The sequence below is a fragment of the Pteropus medius genome, unplaced genomic scaffold (genome assembly GCF_902729225.1).
Source record: "Pteropus medius unplaced genomic scaffold, Ma_sr-lr_union100, whole genome shotgun sequence".
NCBI lineage: Eukaryota > Metazoa > Chordata > Mammalia > Chiroptera > Pteropodidae > Pteropus > Pteropus medius.
Window position 1 is genome coordinate 4343160 of NW_024352784.1, and position 25903 is coordinate 4369062.

Here is a 25903-nt window from a genome sequence, read left to right on the forward strand (position 1 = left end):
TTTTCTAAGGCAAAATGACCCAGGTGTAAACTCCTGTTTGAAAGGCTGATGTTTTTGAAACAAAGATGGCTACTGACTAGAAAAGGGTTGAGCACCCAGTCAAAGGGCAGCCAATCCACTGGTTGAGTGGCGTAGTCCAGTGCAAAAAGCTCTGTCCAACAGGTGTTATGGTAAATAGCAAGGCCAGCTGTTCATCTGGATTTTCAGTATAAAATTACTCTACAATTGGCCAGCCAGCCAGTAGTTGAAAGAGAAAAGAGAAGTCACAAAGAGAACTAGAGATCTAGAGTCAAGAGCAGGTCAAATTAATGACAGAATCAAGGGCCCACCAATTTGAAGGAATCCAATCTGTAGTACAGCATCGACAGCAGAGGAAAGAGAAGCCCCAATTATGAAATCAATAGAAAACATTAGAAGCAAAAGGGTAAAACCAGAAATGATATAAGACACAATGAGAGGAAGATTCCAGGAGAGCAGAGCCACTTTGTATCTAAGAAACTCCAAGCAGTTAAGGTACCCCAAGTACATTTCTGTTCCCTGAAACCAAAAAAAAAGTAGAACACATCAACCTAACCTACAAATAGGGAGATTTCAGAGGGAACTGCTGGGAGAAAGTAACTCTAAATCATATGGATAAGCAGGAATTAACTAGTACAAAAAGTTTTGACTAATAGGAGTCATGAAAGCTGAGGGGAAACTCCAGGCTGAAGGAAGAACATGTGCAAAGACATAAGAGGTAGGACAAGTGAATATTTAGGAAATTGCAAGTAGCTGAGCATAATTAGACTGACTAGTGTGAGGGAAGAGTGGCAAGAGTCAAGACTACATAGGTACAGACAGTTCTTAAAGGGTCTTGTAGTCCAAATTAAGGATTTGGACTCTATCCTGAGGCTATGGGGAATCATTGAGAGTTTTACAGCTGGGGGCGGGGGAGTGGGAATATTCAGAGTTAGAGTTTTAGGAAGATCATTCCTATTGGTGCATAGAGAAAGGGTCAGGGAGTGACCAGAAACAGGCCTGCCTGAAAACTTTTTGGAATGAGAATGAGAGCCTGAATGAAAGCAATGGCAATGAGGATTTATTCCAGAGATAATTAAGTTTGCACATTTATTGGACTTGGTGAATAAATATGCAAGAAAGAGTCAAGGACAACTTTTAGGTTCTGCTTGGGTTTCTTAGTAAATTATAAAATGAATTAGGGCAGATATGAGGAGAAGCAGATTTGGAAAGAATAATAAATTCAGATTTGGACACATCTGAATTTCATCTTTCATTTATATATCTTTATGGAATATCTGCAATATGCCATGTGATGTGTTAGGTGTCAAGTGTAAAGTGTTTTTGAGATATCCTGGTGGGGATGACTAGCAAGCAGTTAGATACAGAGATGTGAAACTGGAAGGCAATGTCTGGCCTACAGAGAAGTGTGGATTTGTAAGGCATATAAATGAGAGCTGAAGCTATGGGAGCAGATGTGGTGACCAAGGGGAAAAGGTGGTTTGGAAAAATTCCAAGGATAGAGCAATGACTAGGAGCACCAATAATTAAAGGTAAGAGAAACGGAGACGTGCTGAGGTCACTCTTCTTTTCCTACTGGCCCAATGACCAAAAAGAACAGCTGTTGAGTCAGGAAGAAAATAAAAGAATAGAGTTGCAAAAATCAAGAAAAAAAAAACAATTTAAGCAATAGCATCAAATTCTACTGAGCTGAGTGTTGAAAGAAGTGGAGGAACAAATGAGAGTGAGAAAAAATAAATAAAAAAAGGAGAGACTGGAGAAAAAGAAAAGGAAGGTGGAAAAGTTTAATGGATTAAGGCCCTAGAGGAAGCAGCAAGGAACAGAATTCAGAATTCAGGCAAAAGACATAGTGAGAAACTGAGACAGAACAGAAAGAAATAAAGATATAAACAATTTAAAAATGCTGGCAATGTCTTTTCCTCTTTCCATCCAATAGTGGGATTGGCTCTGCACATCAGATAATGACAAGGGTCCCTGCCGGTCTGAACATTCTAGATTTCCTTAACAATGGCATTATGATTTTGGAAACATACTTGTCTCCCACCCCAAACGGGTATGACATGTTAAGACATGTACAAAGTTACCTGAGAAAAGTTAAAGACTGGTTGTGTTGTGCCCCATGCGATGACAGATCTGGTGACTTCCTCTGTGCTGAAGAGTTTGCAATTAAAATAAACATTGCATGGTAGTTGTTTTTCAGATTCTCCAGTAATGAAATCTTTCCCATCTGGCACCATCAACAGCACATGCAACAGTAAAGCACTCTCTTTTGTTGACCCATCTGTCCGATTTACTAAATTGTGAGACGCTGGCACAGCCATGAAGGCTGAAGAATATAGTGCAACAGGACTTGGTGACTTTGGGTTGGGGAACACCAAATTCTGTGCTTCCTTTGCAGTTTCTTCATGTACTTGATTTAGGTTCTGTGGATTTTTGGTACAGGTAACACGTTGGCTAGGTTCTGGTAGTTTCTTATCTGGACTTTTAACAGCACAAAGTGGGGTATGTTGGGTACTGCTATTTAACTTAGTCTTGACACCAGTGAAATCTTTGTTATCTATAACAAGCTCCATAGTTACCTACAGAACACAAAAGGAAGAGTTAGTAGGAATCTTCTCTAGAATCAGAATCAGAATTTTGGAGTGGATGCAGCATTAGATTGTTAGAAAATAAATTAACTCATACTCTAATACCATAACAGTAAGAACATTAATAGATTGCATATATATTACCTTACCAGTATTAAGAAAAGCTAGACAGATGATTCATTAATAATATAATATAATCTATAAATGAGATGAGCCTGGAACATAATCTTGTGCTAGAAAATAAGGACATGTTCAGAAAAGGATGGAGACACAGAATCCAGCTGAAATGGCTCTCACTGGCCAAATCTGGGACAACTTGAGCATCAAAATGAATAATAATAGTAATGGATTATAACCAATTGAATAATGTACCAATCCATGAGTATGTACCAATATAAACGAATATGGTAGAAGGGTCAACTCTTTCATATAGTAGGATGCCAATTAATAAATGTACAAGGAATGATGGAGTTAATGGTGGAGTTAGAAATCATCTTTTGATCATCATAGTAATAAGTGATTTAGGTAAACTCCAATGGAGGACATTTTACAAAATAAATGGCCTTACTTTCTCCAAAAATATCAAAGTACTGGAAGAGAAAGGACTGTAGAACTGTTTCAGACTAAAGGAGATTAGAGAAATATGACAATTAAATGGAGAGGATGATCCTGGACTGGAAAAAAATGTTACAAAGAGAAAGATTGGCACAATTCGTGAAATTTGAGGATTGACTATACATAGAGTATGCTGTTAAATTGGCTTTTATAACTGTACATTGTTATATATGTTAATGTCTTTGTCTTAGGAAATATACACCAGAATTTAGGGAGAAAGAGGCATAATGTCTGTAACAGTCTCGAACAGTTCAGAAAAAAATTGTGTAGGTGTGTATGGTTGGGGAGGGAGACAAAAAAAGGAAAGAGACAGAAAGAAGAGGTAGACACCCAATGATAAAGCAAATGTGACAAATGCAAATGTGACAAATGTTAATAATTGGTGAGTCTAGTGAAAGGGTATGTGAGTTCTTTGTATGATTTTTGCATTTTTTCTGTTTATTCTTAAAAGTTAAAAATGTTAAGCAAGAGTGAATGCAAGATAAATGATGAATAAAGTGGCCACTATTAGGAGACTGAATTAGTAAAGAAAAGAAGGATGTGCTGTTTCTTTTATTTAAAACCCACAGCAAAGTTCTTTGCTCTACTGTATATAGACAACAATCTATCCAGAACAGTACTTCTCTCAAAGGAGCCAGGATAGAAACAATTTCTAGCCCATCAATTCTATTTATTACCCACTTCGGATTTTAAACCTTGCTGTCCAGAGTGAACTAGGCAAGCAAAAAATAGAACTTTCATAGCAGAAGAGTAATGTGAATTTTTTGCAATGATAATCTCACAAATCTTTAAAACTAAATGGTATTTATTCCTAAGACCAGGAAGAGGGCAGACAGGGCTTCCAAGAAAAGGAAGTATCACAAAAATCAAGAACTAAAGCATAGAAGCATAGACCTGCACGGTACCTTAATGAGTCTTTACATAATTTGACATGGCTATTGGTAGGGCAGCTGCAGGAGAAAAGGATGCAGTGGTAGCCTGGAATCATTGGTATGCCCTGTATTTTATTCTTTGGTTGATAAGGAGCCATGCAAATGTTCTAGGTATGGGCTGTGATGATTTTAAAAGCTGACCAGGACAACAAGACAAACCTATACTGAAACCACATTCAAATTCTGCCACCTAAGAAATTCTGATGCTTCTGAATTCAAGGAAAGAACCCTCTTTCCAATGAATTATACATCAGAATTCACTCCACCAGCCATAAATTCAGTCACTTCTCTCCTTATTCACTGCCACTACTCTAGTCCAAGTCATCAACTATCTCTTTTCTGGACTAACATAACAGCCTCTCTATTTTCCCTCTTGGACCATACAATCTATTTTCCACACAGTAATCTTTAAAAATGTAAATCAGATGTCATTCTCATGCTTTAATGTCCTTTCTTGGCTCTTAGGATAAAATCTAAACCCTTTACTTTGACCTACAAAGCTCTGAATGATATAGCTCCTACCTGCCTGTCCAGTCTTACTTTCTGCCACTCTCCCTTTTGGCTCATTATCCTGTGGCAACATTCTGACCCTTGACAACACCAAGTCCATTCACACTTTAGGGCCTTGCATGTGTTATTCTCCTTCTCTGGAACAATCTTCTTTGTGCTTTTTACTTGGCAGCCTCTTCCTCTCATTCTTCCAGTCTCACCTTAAATGTCACCTCCTTAGAGAGACCTCCTCTGACCACCATCTCCCTATTTCCTCCCAAGTACTCACTATCACATTATAACTTTTATTTCTTCACAGCACTTCTGTTGCCCTATTTAAATATAACCTGCAAGAGCAGAGACCCTGATTTTCTTGTTCACTGCTGTATTCTCAGGGCTAATCAGTAATACAAGTGCCATAAGTAACTGCCTGAATTATACCTACGTACCTTGAGGGGGCCAAGTGGAGTCTGACCATTTTCCTGTTGCACTGGAAGCTGGTCACTGAAAGAAAGTAGCTCAGACTGAATGACAGCTCTCAAAGGCAGTGATGCAGATCCAATGACTTCTGGCTGGGAGAAAAAAGAAAAGTTTGGGTCAAATTAAAGAGGACACATAGGGAACTTTAACTGAAGTGACAACATATGATATCTTATAAAGGAACCCATGAAGTAAATAGCTTAATTATTTGACTGAGGCAACTCTAAGAAGCCCATATTCTGCCATATTTTGGTCCCCTTTCTGATTTTCACTACTTCTCCCTAGAAGATTATAGAGGGTTTCATGAGTCACAAAGAAGTTGGAAGATTATCTTTTTCTATTTTTAAGAGTTTTTTTTTATGTAAAAGGTTCAACTTCACTCTTAAAAATACAAAATGAAATTAAGATACAAATTTTGCCATTAAAGCTCGGAAAATTACAAAACAATATACCTGATTCTATCAAGGTTATGGAGAAACAGGCTGTCATGTGCCTAAAGTTGGGAAATATAAACTGGTAACATACTTTTGGACAGCAAATTTGGCAATAAATATAAAAGCTTTGAATATTCATTTGTACTCTTTGACCCAGTAATTTCACTTCTGGGAATTCATACTAAAGAAATAATAAATATATCAAAAGCTTATAAATAAATAAGTATATTTTAAAATGTAACAATGAGAAATAATGAGATGTTCAATAGTCAAATTATTAATTATAGCACATTCCTACAATGAAATAATATGTAGCTATTAAAATGATGTTTACAAAAAGTATGAATATAAGCAACATTTATTATAATGTTTGGTAAAAATAGGGTATTAAATTATATATATAGTAAACCTTCAAATAATTATAAAATTATGTGTAAAAGATTAAATATGTATTTTCAAAAAAATGAATAAAAACCCTCAAGACAATGTTAAATAAAAAAGGATAAAAATTGCATACAAAATTATCCTAACATGTCAAAGACTTACATATATATTATATTGATTTGAAAAAGATAGAGGAGACATACAAATAGTAACAATAGCTATTTCTTGGTGAGAGGATTATATATAGGTGATTTTTGCTTTTTAAAAATATTTTTCAAGTTTCTATTAAAAACGTATAATTTTTTAAAATTAGAAAAAAGCCATTAACTATGCGATTCCATGTAATTATAATGAAATGTTTATAGAGGCAATTTTGAAGTTGTGGAATTATGTGTTTTTCTTCCTCTTCCTACTTTTATGGATTTTCCAGAAAGAACTTGTATTATTTATAGCCTCTAAAAAAGCAAACAAAAAGAAGACAACATGCATTCCTCATGCTATCCATACCAAAGAGGAGGAGGTCAAAGATTACAAAAGCTACTCTTTTACTGAAGGAAGTAAAAACTGCTCATGATAGTTTATTGATTTATGATTAAAATCCAGTTGCAAATGGATTTTATAAATTTGGAATGAGTTGATCAAAACTGCTACCCTCATTACATTATTTTGGACATGGGCTGGATATCTTGTATATTCTGCTTGAAAAAAAGAAAGTAGAATCTCAAATTAAGGGTAACAGCCTATATCAATCCAAACACTCAATTCTCCATAGTAGGTAGCACAGGAAAGACATTAAGGACTTAGAATCTAAAGTCTAAGATTTGGGATAGAGTCCTGGCTTTGTCTTTTATTAGCTTAGGTGATCTTAGACACTTGATCTCAGTTTTGTGATCTGGAAAATGAAGATAATGTCTCTACTCCACTGAGTCATAACGATTAAATTTGAGTGTATTCATATAGAGCCTTTAGCATATCCGGTCTATAACAAACAGCAAATAAACCATAATATCTGGTCCAAAATAAACAACAAACAGTGATTAACAATAATAATATAAATAATCATCATAAGCATTTAGTGTTGTTTGAGACTAGAGAAATTCCTAATTTAGGTAAAAATATAATTTTAAATATGTTCCAAATCCCTGGTATAAATGGTAAGGCAAAGGTCAAAATCACTTGAAGTACCTTTATCTGTGAGGTTTTCTTTGTGTAAATTTGGAAAATGAGGTTAGATTTCCACCAGTGTTCTATCATTGGGCCACCAAACTGTACTGGAAACACAAATCTCTGCTGGAATTTCACCACTGTAAGGAGAACCAGACACATAAGTACATGTCATGCTACCCAACTAGAGCCATCATCGATCCATACTTTGACACCACCCGCCTTTCTTTCAAATTTAACTAAAATTTCTTTCAAAAATCTAGTCAGTGTTAACTTCACAAAAGTGTTAGGGAGATAGGAACTGAAGGAGCAAAGACAAAGAGAAAACCTTAGGTTCAGAGAAGACAAGCAGTGCTATTTCACTCTGCTTTGCATTGAGAAATGAATGACAAGCCTATGAGCATAAGATGTATTAAGAGGTACCATACATTTCACTGGGTATAAGGTAATCTGACTTAACTGTTTTCGAAAGATGAGTTGATAGGAAGTGTAACAAAAGAAGGGGGCTGGCTAGAGGTGGAACAATGAAGGTCAATGAAGAGAAGGAAGAATTAAATCAAAAATTATAATAACGCAAATGAGTTTTCTTTCTGGCTAAAGACTAGGGGACGCCTACTGTCACACTCAGACAAGGTCCCAGGTACTGATGTTAGCAGTTTTAGGTGGGGTAGAGTCTGTTTCTTGGATGAAAAGGAAGGAGTTTCTGCTATAATACCAACTGTAAACGGGATAAGGTGATGGTAATATTTGAGGCTGTTCACTGCTATGGGGCTTTAACAGGTTAAAAGAAAGGAATTTGGAACTCAAATCCTTTGATCTGAGTTAAATTCTGTTACTTACTAGTGAGCACCTCAGCCACAAATTATCACCTGTAAAATGATCTTCCAGTCCATTCACTTCTAGACCTTCAAAACAGATTTGAAGAACCCTCACAAAAGACCCAGTTACAGAAAGAATCCACTATCTTTAGTACTCATTCAAACTGATCTATTCACCTTCAGCATCTTAATTCTTGACTTTTGTTTACTTCTCTTGCTACTCATGGACACATTCTGGGTCTTGCTATCTGGATCCATACACAAGAACTGTCAATAAAAGGTCTGGATGCAGGACACCCACACCTACTAGACCAGTTTACCTGTTTATCTTCTAAGGGGAAAGGAAGTAAGACAACATTACATCTCATTGGTGTGAAGAGAAGATTTGATAAAGCACTTTGGATACCACAAAATCCTTTGTATGCAAACAGAACCCTATTTCCATCTGGTGCCATGCAGGTTTCTTCTCACTATCTAGGTACGTTTTTGCCCTGTATTATGGTATTTCTCACATAATTCTCTGCTTCTTAAGCTCATGGGGTTTTTGTTTTTTTTGTTTGTTTGTTTTTGGTCGTTTTTAACCACTAAAAGTGAGTTAAAGCAATAATGGAAGAATTAATTCATGTAAATAAATTGCTAACAATTTTTAAGTTGGAAGGGATCCTGAAAATACCTAGTCTCGTCCATATTATTAAGAGAGGCCCACAGATGCAATGATTTTGTCTAAAAGTCACACAATTAGTGTGTGGTATAATGAGAACTACAACTCTGTCTTCCAGTTCCTGGCTTGATGCTTATTCCACACTTCCCATATGATCACCATGGGGAGAACTCAACCACTGTGACCAACATTAACAATAATGCATTCACTACAAGCGACATAGATTAAGAGCACACAATTTGGAATTTAAAAAGTTCTAGGTTCAAATTCTAGTTTTACCATAAACCAGCTGTATTATCTTAGACAAACTATTTAAGTGATTTTCATACTTCAGTTTCTTTCCTCATCTGTGTGTTTTAATTTAAGGACTAAATGATTATTATATATAACACAATGAGTCGAGTTCTTAACAGATCGTTTAGTTCCCAATAAATGTGAGCTACTATTAGTAACATACTATTTTAGAGTTCGATGCTTTTACATTCATTCTCCCATTTGACTATCTATTAATCTCTTTATGTAGTTATAAAGGACTAAGGAAGTTCTTTATTTTCTGATATGAAAACTACTAAAATATAACAGTAAAGTAAAGATGCAGAACAGGGTATACGGTCCACTAATACTTGAATAACAATGGAAGGAGGGCAAAAGAATACACATATTTCCTTTTATATGCATAAAATATCTTAGCAAGTATATAAAAGAAACTTACAACATTGTCTGCCTTCAAAAATGGGACTTTGGAACTTTGAATCACATGAATAAATTATATTTAATTTAAAAACCAAATAAACAAAACAAAGCAAAATAAAAAAATTTTAACTCTAATGTCACCAGACTGTATAGGAGAGTTAGGTCCTTTCTTTTATTTCTCAAACTACTTCCTAGAGAAGAAGCTTAATACTGATGAACTGTTCATGGATGAGACTGGAGAACCAAGGCAAAGGTATTCTCAAAATCTGTTGGAAAAGCAGCTATGATTTTGGATGGCAGGAATATAAGTGTTTATTATATTACCCTTTTACTTTTCTGTATTAGAACTATTTGAAACAAAATAGAAAAAAAAGACAACACCCAAAGTATAAACAACAAAAGAAAAAATAGTTAAAAAGGACTACATCAAAATTAAAAACTTTTGTGCTATATATGATGCTATTTAGAAAGTGAAAGGACAACCCATATAATGGGAAAAAATATCTGCAAATCATAGATCTGATAAGAGTCTTATATCCAGAATATATAAAAAACTCTTAAAATGAGCAAAGGACTTAAACAGACATTTGTCCAAAGGAGATATACAAATGGACAGCAAGCACATAAAAAGATACTCAATATCATTAGTCATTAGGGAAATGCAAATCAAAACTACAATGAGATACCACTTTATACCCACTAGTATGGCTAGAATAAAAATATATTGGAAAATAACAAGTGTTGGTGAGAATGTGGAGAACCGGAACCCTTAAACATTTATATGAGAATGTAAAATGGTAAAGCAGCTGTTGAAGAGAGACTGATAGTTCTTAAAATAATTAAAAGATACAATTTACTATATGACTCAGCAATTCCACTATTAGGTATATACCCCAAAGAAATGAAAACATATGTCAATACAAAAATGTGTACACGAAGGTTCATAGTAGCATTATCCATTACAGACGAAAAGTAGAAACGCTCCAAATACCCATCAGTAGATGAATGAATAAATGAAATGTGGTATAGCCATGAGTAAAATATTATACAGCCATAAAAGAAACATGGATGAAACTTGCAATGTTATAAATTAAAGGAGCTAGTCATAAAAATCATATGTAGTTCAATTTTTATGAAATGCCTAGAATGGGAAAATTGATGAGACAGAAAATAGATTAGGAGTTGCTTAGTACTGGGGGCTGAAGAGGAAATTGAAGAGTGAATGCTAATAAGTATGGGATTTATTTTATGGGGAATGAAAATATTCTAAAATTAGATTGTGGTAATGATTGTATAACTGAATTTGCTAAAAGGCATTGAATTGTACACTTCAAATGTATGAATTGAATGGCATGTGAATTATATCTTGACAAAGTTGTTTTTAAAAAGGGAAGAGAGAAAACATGGCAGAGTGAGAGACGTCCTCAGATCTCTCCCCCTGAAACAACAATAAGCTGAACATCTAAAACTCAACAAAAAACACCCAAACTGCACACTAGCATGTTTGAGTGTGGGATCTGCATATAAGAGATACCAAAGGTCAGAACCCCGGGTAACAGGCAGTAGACTGGGAGAAATAAAGAAGCTACCTCTCGCAGCCACTGGAGCTTCTTGCAGGAGTAAGGGGAGGGGTGAAGGTGCAGCGACTTCCCTAATCAGCCTGCCTGGAAGTGCTGGAACTTCTAGCAGCCGGCAGCAGGGCCCAGTCATCAGGGCAGAAAGTGGAGAAGCGGTACAGGACCGCAGAGAAACAACAGTTGATTTTTACCCACCCCAGATGCAAAACCGAGGCTAAGCCATATCCCCCAACTCCCAACCCACAACCCAGAGGGCCCCGCCCCCCATACCCTCCAAGACCGATCACCGCGGAGCCCCAGGGCAATCTGAGCAAACGCTATCGAAACTGTTGCTAACACTGACAGGGACTGAAACTGAGAGTAGCAAGTGTGACTAAATATCTACAAGAAATTAGAAAAGACATTTAGGCTTTATATAAAGCAGGAATCCAAGAGGCTTAGATGCCATATACTGGAAACCAAAAGAAAAGCACCTTCTTTGCAGCAGGCTAAAGAGAGACCTTTATATAATAAATCTTCTTTCATTAATTTCCATTAATGCCCAGGCAGAGAAATAGTCCATTAAACACCATGAACAACCAAGGTGACAAGGCATCTCAGAAAGAAAGAGAAAAATCTCCAGAAACTAAGCTTACAGACATAGAAACAAGCGACTTAAATGACAGAGAATTCAGAATGGTACTTCTGAAAAAACTCAGTGAGATCTGAAACGACTCAAATCAACAATTTAAGGAATTCAAAAATCAACTAGATGAGCAGAGCAAGGAGACTGAAACCCTCAAAAGGAACCAAATAGAACTTCTGGAGATGAAGAACAACTGCAAGAGTTGAAAAATGAAATAGCAAGCTTGGGAAATAGAGTTGACCAAATGGAGGAAAAGGTCAGTGATATCAAAGACAGAAATCTAGAAATAAATCAGAAGGAAGAAGAGAGAAACCGAAGAATGAAAAATAATGAAAGAGAAATACAAAAAGTAGCTGACGCCATCAGGAGAGGAAACATAAGAATAATGGGCATTACCGAAGGTGAGGAAAAGGAGCAGGGACTAGAAAGCATTTTCAGCCAAATAGTGGGTGAGAATTTCCCAAATCTAAGGAATGAGCTGAATTCAAGAAGTCAAAAGAACACCTAATTATCTAAAAAGGGAAAAGAAAAATGGCAATAGTTGAAAGAACATGATCTAAGCGTCAAGAGTTGTGAGTTATGCTCTCAGCTATGTTACTGACTTGTTGCCTCGCATCAAGACAGTCGTAGCAACTCTGGACTCGTTTTCTCACTTATAAAATAAAGGAATTTGAAAAGATTCACTTCAAAATTCTTTCTGCCTCTAAGATTCTATGATACCATAAGAGTCAGATGAGTAATTAGGGATTCAAAAATTCTTTCAAAGCCAAAGTATCTGAGGAGCAGAAAACCAGTCTCTCTCTTACCTCCATCTATAATTTTACTGGAGGCGAGTCGAACGACCTCAGTTATCAAAGCTGTCTTTTCCAATCCACTTTTGGAAAACCCCACCGGAAAGTGATATTCCACAAAGAAGGTGCTAAAAAATTCAAAACAAAAAAAAGTGATTAAAAAAAAAACCAAAAAATCAATCTCTTTCTTTCTGATAAATACTACATATCTTTCAACATCCTATTTTCAGGACCTCAGGTCCTCAGAGGAACTACTTTCTCTCTTCAAAGCCTTTACCAATCATGCCAGGCAGAATTAAAGGGTCCCTTTCTTCCTTGTGCTCCCACAGCATTTTTAATATAAAACTTCTATTTTGGACCCTATTATAGATGGCTATTTAAATGTTTCTCTCTCCTACTGACTGCAAGGTGTGTGAAAACAGACTTTAGGTCTTAACTTTCATTATTCTCTCACATACCTAGCCTAGAGCTTGGGACCTAGTGGGGGAATCAATACATTTTTATTGACCAAATGATGCATATGAAAGCACTTTACAAACCCTAAAGTGTTACACAATTATCTATTTATTATCATTATCGGACACTTTCCATTAATGTCAATTTCCCATGTTAGAGACATACCGCTTTTTTGTTGTTGTCACCTTAGGTGGTCTTCTAGGAAAGCTTTTTTTGCCAGGGGTTATCTGAGGACTATCTGGAGGAACTCCCATTGTTTCGATGATGATTCTGACTGAATGTGTTCTACCCAGAAGGGCCAGTCTGTCTACACTCAGTGTCATCACTTGGGCATCTTCTGGAGTTTTTGAGACCATCTGTTGTTCAACCAAATTTCTGAAAAGAATTCATGCAGACAGTAAGGCAGACAGTCTTAGAGGCCCAAAATGAAATAATATAGTTTGCACAGGCAAGAGGCAAAAAGAGGAAAGGCAACAAGCATCTTAGTTATCAAGGATTGGAAAACAGCTTTAATCAGAATTCTGGTCCTGATCTACAGTGTAAGAAATCTCAAAAAATGTCAAAACATTCTTGTAATCTAAAGGCTTATCTCCACATAAGTATTGAAACTAATGTTATAGAATTAGTTTTCCTACAAGGGATACAGACTTTACTTCAGTTACTCACTACTTTAATGTAATTGCTATCACTACTTTTCTGTATTCCTTTTCATTTGCTTTCCTTATGTATATTTTCTACATAAGCATAATACAGCATGCATACAACCTAGAATTCTGCTTTCTCCCTGAACCATTTCATCATATCTATCTTTTCAAGGACTGAAATACTTAATGAGTTGCAGTAACTCAATCAGTCTGGTTGTGTTGGGTAAAGACAGGTCATTTCACTTTAGATTTTGTGAAAACAATCTTCATTTCTTTTTCCTTCTAAATAACATTCACAGAGAGGCTCACCTATTTTTCTTGCCTGCTGCCCTCTTCTTCAACTTATGATCATTTGACTCCAGAACCTTAGAAGATCTGGCAAGAGCTTTCGACTGGCTCATTTTTTTAGGAGGGACAATATCATCATCTTCAGTGAAGAAATCACTAATGCTGGTATCAGATTTCTATGTGGGGGGGTGGGGAGGAAACAAAAAGAGAAGCACTAACAGATAACTGCTTTGGGGATAGTGGTAATAAAAACATTTCTCTGAAAGTAATCAAATTCTTCTCTGCATATATATCATTCTCTTAAAGAGATAACTAATGTTTATCCTGGTTATACAAAAACACCAAAAATAGCTGACCCTTGAACAACATGGTAGTGGCATGGATCACTCCCCTCCACACACGGTTGAAAATGCACCTATAACTTTTGATTCCCCAAAAACTTAACTATAGTCAGCCCTCTATATCCGCAGATTCAACCAATTGCACATCAAAACCAGAATTTATGGATTTGCGATTGGGAACCCACAGTTACGAATGCAAAAATACTGTTTTCAATCCACAGTTGTTGAATCCACAGATGTGAAAACCTGCAGATATGAAGGGCTAAGTTTATTGAAAAAAATCCATGGATAAGTAGATCTGTACAGTTCAAAATGGTGTTTAAAGGTCAACTGTCATCTGAAGTCCATGAAAATAACCTACAAGTTCAGTTCAAAGAAAATAAATGAAAATAGTTTCTTCTTTCAAATTCTCAATAATAATAACCACTATCTATTGACTGCTTACTATGTATCTGGTACTATGCTAAATGTAGCATGTGTATTTCTAACATAACATTTCTATGTGTCCTTATCTCAATTTCTACAAGTAAAAAATGAAAGCTGAGAAGTTAGGCAGCTTTTTTATGATTCTAGCTCTATTAAGGAAAGGCAGATTTTGATCTCCATAGGTTCCAAAGCCTATATTTCTACCACGGTTTGAGGCAAATTGTCTGGGAAAATGTCACCCAACTATATGAAGGCACAAACTATTTTTTTTTTTCACTACTTCATACTACTAATAATTCATTCTCATTTAAATCTTGCTAAGATGAACTGTTTATCGTAAGGCACAAATTTCTTCCTTGGAGGAACTAGTGGTCAAGCCCCTTGTAATTATTTTGAGAAAAGGCAGCTACCATAATTAACTGATCAGACCTTTCTACTACAAAATGCAAAATAGAGAAAACAGTGTTATAATTATTTGACTACAGTTATATAGTCAAAAACCTTGCTAATATAAATGTAGGAGGCCAATCCAAAATCATTTTAAGTTTATCACCTCCAACTCCCCTTTCTCCAGCATCTCAGGGTGTATAATGTGTTAATCCATGATAAGAGCAACAAATTAATAGTTAAATAAGCATGATCAGAATATCCTTCTAGGAAGCAATACAACTTTTTCAAGGTGAGATTACAAAGCTTTTTGTTCTTAGGTTTGTTTTTTGTTTTTGTTTTTGTTTTAAATTAAGTGGCAGCTTTTAAAAATGCTAATAACACAATCAAAATCTAGATGGGTCACAGCCTGAAGGAAATTACAATAAACATCAAGTAGGTTGTTCAAAAGAATTTCAGGAACCAAAAATGCAAGACAATAATTCTGAATTTCTAAGCTGTGGATGTTATTCAATATTAAGAACATCAACACTGACCCTGGGGAAAGGCGTGAGCATTCTAACTCCTTGGTCTTCCCGCTGTCTCATGATCAATTTTTCACTCCTCCCTCCCAGTCAACAAATATTTTCTAAAATTACTTTGTTTAAATAGCATGGGGGATTACTTTGAATCATTCATATATTTATTCATTTATTCACTAAATATTCACCGGATACTCAATATCTATCAGGTCTTTGTTGTACTGGTAATAAAAAGCTAATGAAGACATGTCCGTGTTCATGAGGAACTGTATCATATGTGGTTAAGGGCTATAACAGAAGTATGTGCAAGATATTTGGATATTCAGGCAACTTCATAGAGGTGTTGAGTTGATTTTTAAAGAATGAAGAGATGCCTATCACACATACGAGGGCATTTCAACATTCAAAATAGAAAGATCAGTATGAGAAAAATATATGAAGATAGAAAAAGCTAAGATGTTTGAGGAGAGGTGCAACAATCATTATAACAGGAGTCTTGAGTGGGTATAGAGCAAAAGTGGAAGACTAGGTGAGGGAGGTAAGTCAAGATCTGATTCTAATGCCATGCTCAAGCTGATGAGATGGTGTGGTCTAAGGAGAAAAACAGGCTTTTTGCCAGACAGACTAGGGTAAGAATTCTAGTTCTGCACGTTAATTACTAGTATTTAATGTCTCTAAGCTTTTATTTCATGAGATGTAAACATAACGCTAGCTAATGGAGCTCGAAAAAGAATTAAACAATAAATTTAAAACGTTCGGTATAGTACTCAATAAATAACAGATAACATATATTCCCTGGCACACAGAAAATGTGTAATAAATCTAAGTTCCCTTTCCAATATGTTACAGGTAACACAGTATCAGTGATGATTTTTAAGGTAAGAAGTCATGAAATCCTAACAATTCATAACGTCTTTTAAATCTATCTCCTCCTTTCTAATCTCACCACTACCACTGTCATTCAGGTTCTCCCTCCCTCTCACACCTCCAGTAACCCAATGGCTTCCTATCTGCTTCTGGTTATTCTCCTGCTTGGCCCCCTACATCACTGCTGGGTTAACATTCCTAAAACATCATTTTGATCATGTCATTTCCTCCTCACCTGACATTCACAGGCTTTCACAGACTGTGCTAGCCTGCCTTATTGACAAGTTGTTTTTGACATGAATTCTCACCCAGTCATATTAGATACCTTGCAGTGCACAAATTGCTTCTCTAGATAGGTCATTCTTTCTATTCCCATTTCATATTCTTTCTCTATCTCTCTAAACACCATCTTTCAAGTCTCAGTTAAAACCTCTTATTCCTCATGATCCTCTTTCCAGACTATCTCATGTAAATGTTCTCCTTACTTCCTCTGAACCCTAGTAGCTCTTGCTGTCTTACCACTAAGCTGGTATAAACTACCTTGCATCTCAGTTCTCTTTTCTGACCTGGAGAAAAGGAAAATCAGGAGTATGACACCAATGTTCACAAATATAAATGATTATTGTGGAACAAGGATTGAACTTATATACAGATGCTAAATCAATGAACAGAACATAAAGCTTGATATAAGAACTTTGAATATGCTAGAACTGTCTAAAAAGAGAATGCCTTGTCTTAAAGGTCTGTAGAGGTATTGTCAACTGTGAGTAGAGGTGTTCCTGGAAAATTTTAAAAAGACACCAGTCAAGGGTAGTAGTTCTAATGGTATACTTGTATTAGCTCTTCCTTAGAAGAGCTCTAAGAAAGCCATATAATATATTAAGACCATAAGCTTTAGACTCAGGTAAACTTGAATTTGAATCCTGGCTTTAACATTTACTATGTCCTTGGAAAAAATACTTACTCTTACTAGGCTTGTCTCCTCATCTGTAAAATAGGGATAATACTTTTCTCTTTAGGTTGTCATTATAATTAAATAAGGTATGTCAAATGGACAGCTTTCTATCTGGAAGTGGTAACATGCTGTCACCTACTAATATTATTAATACTCGCGTTCTCTAATTCCCAAAGCTTCAGATTCAATGACTTACAGGTGCTGTGTAAAATAAGTTCTCCAGGAGACTCTGGTCATACTGAGGGTCATTAGGCTCACTGCTGCAATACACATCACTCCCAGGAGATGGAGAATCTGGAGGAGAGCCTAGCCCATCCCAGTAATTACCTTGGGATAATTCAGCACTGCAGAGGTAAGAAAAACAAAGCAGAAAAACTTTAAAAGAAGTTTCAGCTGAGTGTTTTTTTTGTTTTTTTTTTTAGGGAAAACTTTCTAAAGTTCTAAACCTGGAAGAAGATATGTTAAACAGAAGACTCACATAAACAGAAGATTATGTGATAAATATTTTCATATTATATTCTCCCTCCTCTGGGATGCCAACAGGTAGTATTCAAAAAATACATTACTGACACTGATTATGATCTCATTCATTTATTTAACAAACATTTTACTGGGTACCTATTATGTGCCAGGCATGGTATTAGGTCCTGAATGATAAAAAGATAGCTAAGCAAACTTGCTTTATCCTTGTGTTGCTTATAATCTAGCAGGGAGGAAAAGGAAAGAACTAACTATAATTCAGTGAGTTAAATGTTATACGTTGTTTTTGTGGAGAATGGTTAATTCATAAATGCACCTCTTCCATTAAGCAAAAATATGTGTATTTAGGGTTAATTATGGCAAGATTAGTTCTATATGGGATACAGAAGTGAGTAAAACAGATACCCTACTGTTTATAAACTAATAAGGAAGATAAGCATACAAGTATGTGTATATTTCACTCGTTTTTGCTTCTCCTATAGTACCTAGCACTTAATGAACACCTATTAATAAATTTATCAAATTCTTAATAAACACATTTTAATAAAATACTTACTAAATATTTAATATGTGTTAGGCACTGCGCTAAGCATTGCAATTATTCTTTCAACTTTGCTTTCCTTTCGAGCTAGTTGCTATACTTTCCCCCCTTCTTCAATTTCTCAAGAAAATAGTACACAAGAACTATCTTCAAATTAGATCACATTCCTATATTTTTTGGAACGACAGATACTCAGTAAATGTTCCTTTCCTTAATTTATAGCAGGGTTTCTCAATCTTAGCACTACTGACATCCTGGGTCAGATAATTCTTTGTCATCGGGAGCTATCCTGTGCATTTTGGATCCCTGAACTCTACTCACCAGATGCCAGTAACACTCCTCCACTTCTGGCAACTTAAAATGTCTCTAGACACTACCACATGTCCCATGCTGTGGGGGGTAGGGGAGAACTGCCCCCTAGTTGAGAACCACTGCTCTATAGTAAAATCTCTCTAAGGTTAGAAAGACTTTCTAACTGCCAAAACCCAGCTAGCAACTTCCCATCCACATGGTTTCGCTGCAGCTTCTGAGCATTGCATCTTTTTGAAGTTCTATTTCTTGGTATTCTATACAACTCTCATCTGCCACTTATGGCTCTCCCTGCACTCAGTTGCCTGCTGTCCCCCCTTACCTTGCACACCCTTAAAGTTACTAAGATCTCCACTGTTCAGTATATATAGTTCTCTATTTTTTAACTTATTTTTCTCCAAATTAACATGTCTTTGAATTTATTCTATTGTCTATGACGCATTAAAAGGGCGTGCCATTTCCCTCCATATAATATTTGGGACATACTTATACCAGAAACTGGGAGAGGTAAGAGCTATTCTGAACAGGCTAGAGGCGTGGGGTTCCTGTGCAGCTTGGAGGACAGAAGATATGAGAGTGCAAAAAAAGGGGTTGGTGTGGAGCTGGAATTTGCTCACTCTCAGCACTTTCCTCTTCTTCTTAAACATTTTTTAATCAACGAATACATGTACCTATTTTAAAAGTAAAATAGGATTACAAGACATAATAAAAAACAGTACCTGCTTGCCTCCTTAGAGGTAATCACTTTTAACTCCCTAAGATATTTCTTCTGATATTTACCTTCATACTGCTATTTGCTGATTTTTCATTTTTCTAAATGATTTATGGACTTCCTATTATGAAAAATGAAGAATCTACTCTTAGACCACTAGTCTTGGACACAGATTTCCCTTGAACTCACCTTTTCAATTTAGTTATATTACAATTTTTGTTGTCGATCTTCAAGGTTAACGTTCTATCAGAGCCAAGTATATTTTTTATGCTTTCTTATACAACTTCTAGTTTTCCTTGTTTTAATAACTGCCTTACTTTTCATCGACTTAGTTTTTTATGTACCTATTATTTTATTATTGAATTCTCCAAGAAAACTGAAAATTTCCTCTCAATTTGGTCAAACACAGGAGAAATGTGTCTCCTCTCCTAGAAATATCCCTACTGAAGCCCTGTCCAGCTCCCGTAATGAATGTTTGTCTCTAAACATGACACTGATCCTAAACCACCTTTTCTCTTTCTTCTGTATCATATCGCCTACTTCTTGGACTCTTGCGCCTTCTTCCTATACTCTCTTTATGTCAAAAAAAATCACTTTGTGCTTTCTTGAGAAATAGTGCAAGAGAGGTAAACTTTTGAGACCCTAGATGCATAAAGATATTTTTACTTTACCCTCACACTTGATTGATAGTTTGACTGCGAATGGAATTTGAGGTTGAAAATTCAGAATTTTTAGAATTCTGAAAGCATTTCTCCACTGTCTTCCTGGATCTTGTGGAACAGTCTTGTTTATGTTTGTTTCCAGCTTTACTGAGATATATATAATTGACAAAATGATAAAATATTAAAAGTGTACAATGTGATAATTTGATATACATATACACTGTGAAAAGATTCTCCCCACTGAATTTATTAAAACATCCATCACCTCACTCACATATATATTTTTTTTGGTGAGAAATTTAAGCTCTACTCTCTTAGCATATATCAATTATACAATACAGTGTTATCAACTAGTCACCATGCTATACATTAGATCCTCAGACTTTATTCACCTTATAACTGAAATTTTATCAAGTTCTCCCTATTTTCCCACTCCTCTAAACCATTTTTCTACTGTTTCTATGAATTTGACTTTTTAAAAAATTCCTTTATTTTTAATTTCTTTATTGTTAATTCCAGCATGTTCCTCTTTTCCTTCTAAAACATTTTAAAATTAAAGAATACATGTACCTATTTTAAAAGTAAAACAGGATTACAAGACATATCTAAGTGATACTATGCAGTATTTGTCTTTCTCTGTCTGGCTTATTTCACTTAGCATAATGCCCTCCATGTTCATCCATGTTGTCACAAATGACAACATTTCCTTCTTTTCAAAAACCGAATAATATTCTATTATACACATACATATACACACCCCGTTTTCTTGATCTATTTACTCAATGACAACCACTTAGGTTTCCACACCTTGGCTATTGTGAATAATGTTGCAATGAACATAAGAATACAGATATCGCTTCGAGATAATGATTTAATTTCCTTTGGATATATACCAAGAAGTAGGATTGCTGGATCGCAAGGTAGTTCTATTTTTAACTACTTGAGGAACCTCCATTCTTTTTTCCATATAGTGGCTGTACCAGTTTATATTCCCACCAATACTCTCTTTTCTCCAAATTCTCACCAACATTTCTCTTGTTTTTTTGATAACAGATATTCAAACAGGTGTGAAGTGATACCTCACTGTAGTTTTGATTTGTGTTTCCCTGATGACTAGTGATGTTGAGTACCTTTTCATGTACCTGCTGGCCACTTGTATGTCTTCTTTGGAGAAATGTCTATTTAAGTCCTTTGCCCATTTTTAAATTGAGCTATTTTCTTTGCTATTGAGTTGCATGAGTTCCTTGTATATTTTGGATAATAACCTCATATGAGATATATGGTTTCAAATATTTTCTATCATTCAAAAACCTGCCTTTGCATTTTGCTGATGGTTTTCTTTACTGTGCAGAAACTAAAGTTTCATGTAGTTCCACCTATTTAATTTTTGCTTTATTGCCTTTGCTTTTGGTGTTAAATCCAAAAAATTATTAAGACCAATGTCGAAGAGATTAAACCCTATGTTTTCTTCTAGGAGTTTTATGGTTTCAGGTCAAATGTTTGAGTCTTTAATCCGTTTTGAGTTGATTTTTGTATACAATGTAAGACAGTGGTCCAGTTTCATTCTTTTGCATGTGGCTAACATTTATCAAAGAGACCATTCTTTCTTCATTGAGTATTCTTGGTTCCTTTGTCAAAAACTAATTGGCCATATATGCATGGGTTTATTTCTGGGCTCTCAATTCTGTTCCATTACTCTATGTGCCTGTTTTTATACCAATACCATACTGTTTTTATACCAATACTATTAGCTTTCTAATATAGTTTGAAACTAGGTAGTGTGATGTTTCCAGCTTTGTTTTTTCTCAAGACTTTTTTAGCTATCCAGGGTCATTTGTGGTTCCATACAAATTTTAGGGTTGTTTTTTCTATTTCTGCAAAAGATGCAATTGCAATTTTGATAGTGATTGTATTGAAACTAAAGATCACTTTGGGTAGTGTGGACATTTTAACAATATTAATTCTTCCAATCCATAAACATGGAATATCTTTCCATTTATTTGTGTCCTCTTCAATTTCTTTCATCAGTGTCTTAAAGTTTTCAGTGTACAGATTTTTTACTTTATTAAACTTATACCTAAGTATTTTATTCTTTTTGATGCTATTACAAATGAATTGTTTTCTTAATTTCTCTTTTTGATAGTTTGTTGTTAGTGTATAGAAACACAACTGATTTTTGTTTATTGATTTTGCATCATGCAACTTTACTTAACTTGATAATTAGTTCTAATAGTTTCATTGGTGGCAACTTTAGGGTTTTCTGTATATATCATGTCATCTGCAAATAGTGACAATTTTACTTTTTCCTTTCCAATTTAAACGCCTTTTATTTCTTTTTCTTGCCTAATTGCTCTGGCTAGGACTTCCAGTACAATGCTGGAGAAAAGTGATGTGAGTGGAAATCTGTATGTTCCTGATCCTAGAGAATGAGCTTTTGGAATTTCATCATTGAGTATGTTAGCTGTGGCTTGTCATATATGGCCTTTGTTGAGATACATTCCCTCTATATCCAGTTTGTGAGAGGTTTTATCATGAATAGGTGTTGAATTTTATCGAATGCTTTTTCAGCATCTATTGAGATGATATGATTTTTATCCTTCATTTTGTTAATATGGTGTATTACATTTATTGATTTGTGGATGCTGACTCATACTTGCATCCCTGGAATAAATTCTACTTTATCACGATGTATAATGCTTTTAATGTATTATTGATTTTGATTTGCTAATATTCTGTTTAGGATTTTTAGATGTATGTTCTTCAGGGATATTGGCCTGTCATTTTTCTTACATTGTCCTTGTCTGGCTTTGGTATCACACATCATGGTGAGTGCTTACATGTCTGTTAAGAATTACTTCTTTATTTGCTATACTCTTGTGAGTCTTACGGACACAAGCTACATCAGCTTTCGGAACTAGGTGTTTTGGGAGCCCTTCTCTCTCTGGTGGTAGTCTTAAGTTAGAGCACTAGATGTGAGGTCCAAATCCTTTGTTCAAAAAGCTAAGAGTTGGGGGTTCTCTCCTGACTGTATGATGCTGTCATGGAGTGGGGTTTATGGCGAGAGTGTCTTAGCTTTTCCTACCCATTTCAATGGTATTTTCTCATTTGTCTAATTGTAGAAGTTGTTCATTTACTTTCTGGATCTCTTTCAAAGGAATTACTCTGTGTGCTGAGAAACCTCTTATGTCACCATGTTGGTCAACTCTCTGGAATATCTGACATCATTCCAATTTCTGATACTGTATACATGACCTTTTTTCTTTTCTTCCTTTCTGGAAGGTTTTAAGGTTGTCTCTTTATATCCAGTATTTTGAAAATTCATGATCATGTACCTTGGGATGTCTTTTTTCATTTAATGTGAAAGATTCTTGATCTTATGTTTTCTTAACCAGCTTTATTTAGATATACTTATATTACATTACATATAATTCACACATTTAAAGTGAGCAATTCATTTTTAGTATATTTACAAATACAAACAAGCATCACCAGTCAATTTAGAACATTTTCATCAACTCAAAAAGAAACTCCATATCCTATGGCTATTCATTACTTATCCCTATCACACCCAGCCCTAAGGAACCACTAATCTACTTTCTATCTCTATAGGTTTGCCTATTTTGTACATTTCGTATAAATAGACTAAAAAAATATGTATTCTTTTTTGACAGGCTTCTTTCATTTAGCATGATGTTTTCACAGTTCATCCATACTGTAGCATGTTATCAGTATTTTACTTCTTTTAATGGCTAAATAATACTCCATTGTACGAATATACCACGTTTTAAAAAAATCCATTCATCAGCTGATTTTTTTACTATTATGAATAATATTGCTATGGAAATTCATGCACACGTTTTTGCATGGCCTTATGTTTTCATTTACCTTGGGTTTATTCCTAGGAGCTGAATTGCTGGGTTATATGGTAACGTTATGTACAGTTTAAGGAACTGACAGATTATCTTACAAAGTGGCTGTACCATTTTATACTGCTGCCAGCAGTGTATGAAGGTTCCAAATTCTCCATATCCTCACCAACATTTACTATCTGACTTTCGGTTCTAGCCATCTTAGTGTGTATAAAGTAGTATTTCATTGTGGTTTTGATTCGCATTTCCCTGATAACTAATGGTGTTATGGTAAAAGACATCTCTTTGTGTGCATATTGGCAATTTGACTATCTTCTTTGGAGAAATATCTATTTAGATCTTTTGCCCATAATTTTAATTGGATTATCTGTCCTTTAATTATTAAGCTGTCCGAGTTCTTTATATACTCTAAGATATAAGTCCTTTATCAGATATAAGACTTAGAAATATTTTCTCCCATTCTGTGGTCGTCTTTTTACCTTCTAATACTATCCTTTGAAGTACAAACATTTTATATTGATTAAGTCTAGACAATATATTTTTTGTTGTTGCTTGTGCTTTTGGTGTCAAATCTAAGAATCCTTTCCCAAATCCAAGGTCATGAAGATTTACCTCTGTTTTCTTCAAAGAATTTTATAGTTTTACCTCTTCTATTCAGCTATTTGATCCATTTTGAGTTAATTTTGTACATGGTATGAGGTAAGGATCCAACTTCATTTTTTTACATGTGGCTAGCCAGCTGCCCCAGCACTATTTGCTGAAAAGACTATTCACTGAATGGTCTTGCTACCCTTGTTGAATATCAGCTGACCATAGACATATGATTTATTTTTAGACTATTCCATTGATTCATATGTCTGTTATGCCAGTACCAAACAGATTTGATTATTGTTGCTTTATACTAAGTTTAAAAATAGGGAAGTGTAAATTCTCCTATTTTTTTTCTTTTTCAGATTGTTTTGGCTATTCAGGTCCCTTGTAATTTCACAGAAATTTTACAATCGGCTTGTCAATTTCTACAGAGATGACAGCTATGATTCCAATAGGGATTGCAATGAATCATGGGATCAATTTTTAGATCTTCTTTCATTTATTTCAACATTTTAGTTTTCAGAGTTTATGTTTTGCACTTTTGTTAAATTTATTCCTAAGAATTTTATTCTTATCAATGCTACTGTAAATAAACTGTTTCTTAATTTCATTTTGTGATTATTCATTGCAAGTATATAAAAATACAACTGATTTTTGTATTTTAATCTTCTATCCTGCAATCTTCCTGAATTTGTTTATTACTTCTAATTATTTTTTTAATGGATTCTTTAGGATTTTCTACATACCAGATCATATAATTTGTGAACAGAGATAGTTTTACTACTTCCTTTCCAATTTGAAACCCTTTTATTTATTTTTTCCTGCCTAATTGCAAAAGCCACATAGGTAATAAGACACAGACTCCCAAATTTCAAATTGTGTCTGCGTAAACTCCATGCTCTTTTCATTATACCCTGCTATTATTAGTGGTGGAGACAGAGTCGGGAGATAAGAATGAAAAGGTGTAATGGAGACTATTCTATAAATGAGGCTAAGCAAAAAAGGCTGTTGATTGGATTTTTATTTAGTGGGTAACAAATAATGATTTTTATTTAGTACGCAATGAGTAAGCAAGAGAATGACTTGGTTTTTCTAAGGAAGTGTTATTTTATGAAGATAAATCTCTTAACAATGTACATAATGAATCAAAGGAAGAATTTAAAAGAAAGAGAGCTAGCTGAGAGCTCTTACCTGCCCAATAGCAGCTGTATGGCTCTGGTATCAGCTTTTGTGTCATGTTTCCAAAATGTATTCTCATTCGGAGGGAGGTGATCTTCAATGGGGTCTTTCAATTGATTCTTAGACAAGACTTTGATTCTAAGGTATGGAAAAATACTTTCTGAGTAGCTAACGTATGGAAAAAGTCTAAATCAGAATTAACTGAGCTAAGAGATAGTTCAACAGAAAAATCTAACATACTTTAAACATATTACCTTAAATATACATAAAACTTCACAATTTACAAAGCCCTTTCCCGCATTAGAATCTCATTTCATTTCTGTAAGAGAGGGAGGAGAGAATATCCCCATTTTATATACAAGCATGCTGGTTCAGAGGGAGCAAAGAATTTAGCCATTTATATATT

General features: G+C 35.0%; 1 protein-coding gene across 6 annotated transcripts in view; it reads right to left on the reverse strand.

Annotated features, from left to right (window-relative positions):
* The window catches only part of C2CD3 (C2 domain containing 3 centriole elongation regulator), a 113894-nt gene that overhangs the window by 62291 nt on the left and 25700 nt on the right, over positions 1–25903 (reverse strand). For all 6 annotated transcript variants that reach the window (XM_039848025.1, XM_039848026.1, XM_039848028.1 and 3 more), the window contains exons 7-14: positions 25510–25635; positions 17351–17498; positions 13679–13833; positions 12891–13100; positions 12285–12397; positions 7126–7244; positions 5092–5214; positions 2103–2597 (exon numbers count right to left, since the gene is read on the reverse strand). In XM_039848025.1, coding sequence (XP_039703959.1) covers positions 2103–2597; positions 5092–5214; positions 7126–7244; positions 12285–12397; positions 12891–13100; positions 13679–13833; positions 17351–17498; positions 25510–25635 — 1489 coding nt within the window. The remainder of the gene's footprint in view (positions 1–2102; positions 2598–5091; positions 5215–7125; positions 7245–12284; positions 12398–12890; positions 13101–13678; positions 13834–17350; positions 17499–25509; positions 25636–25903) is intronic.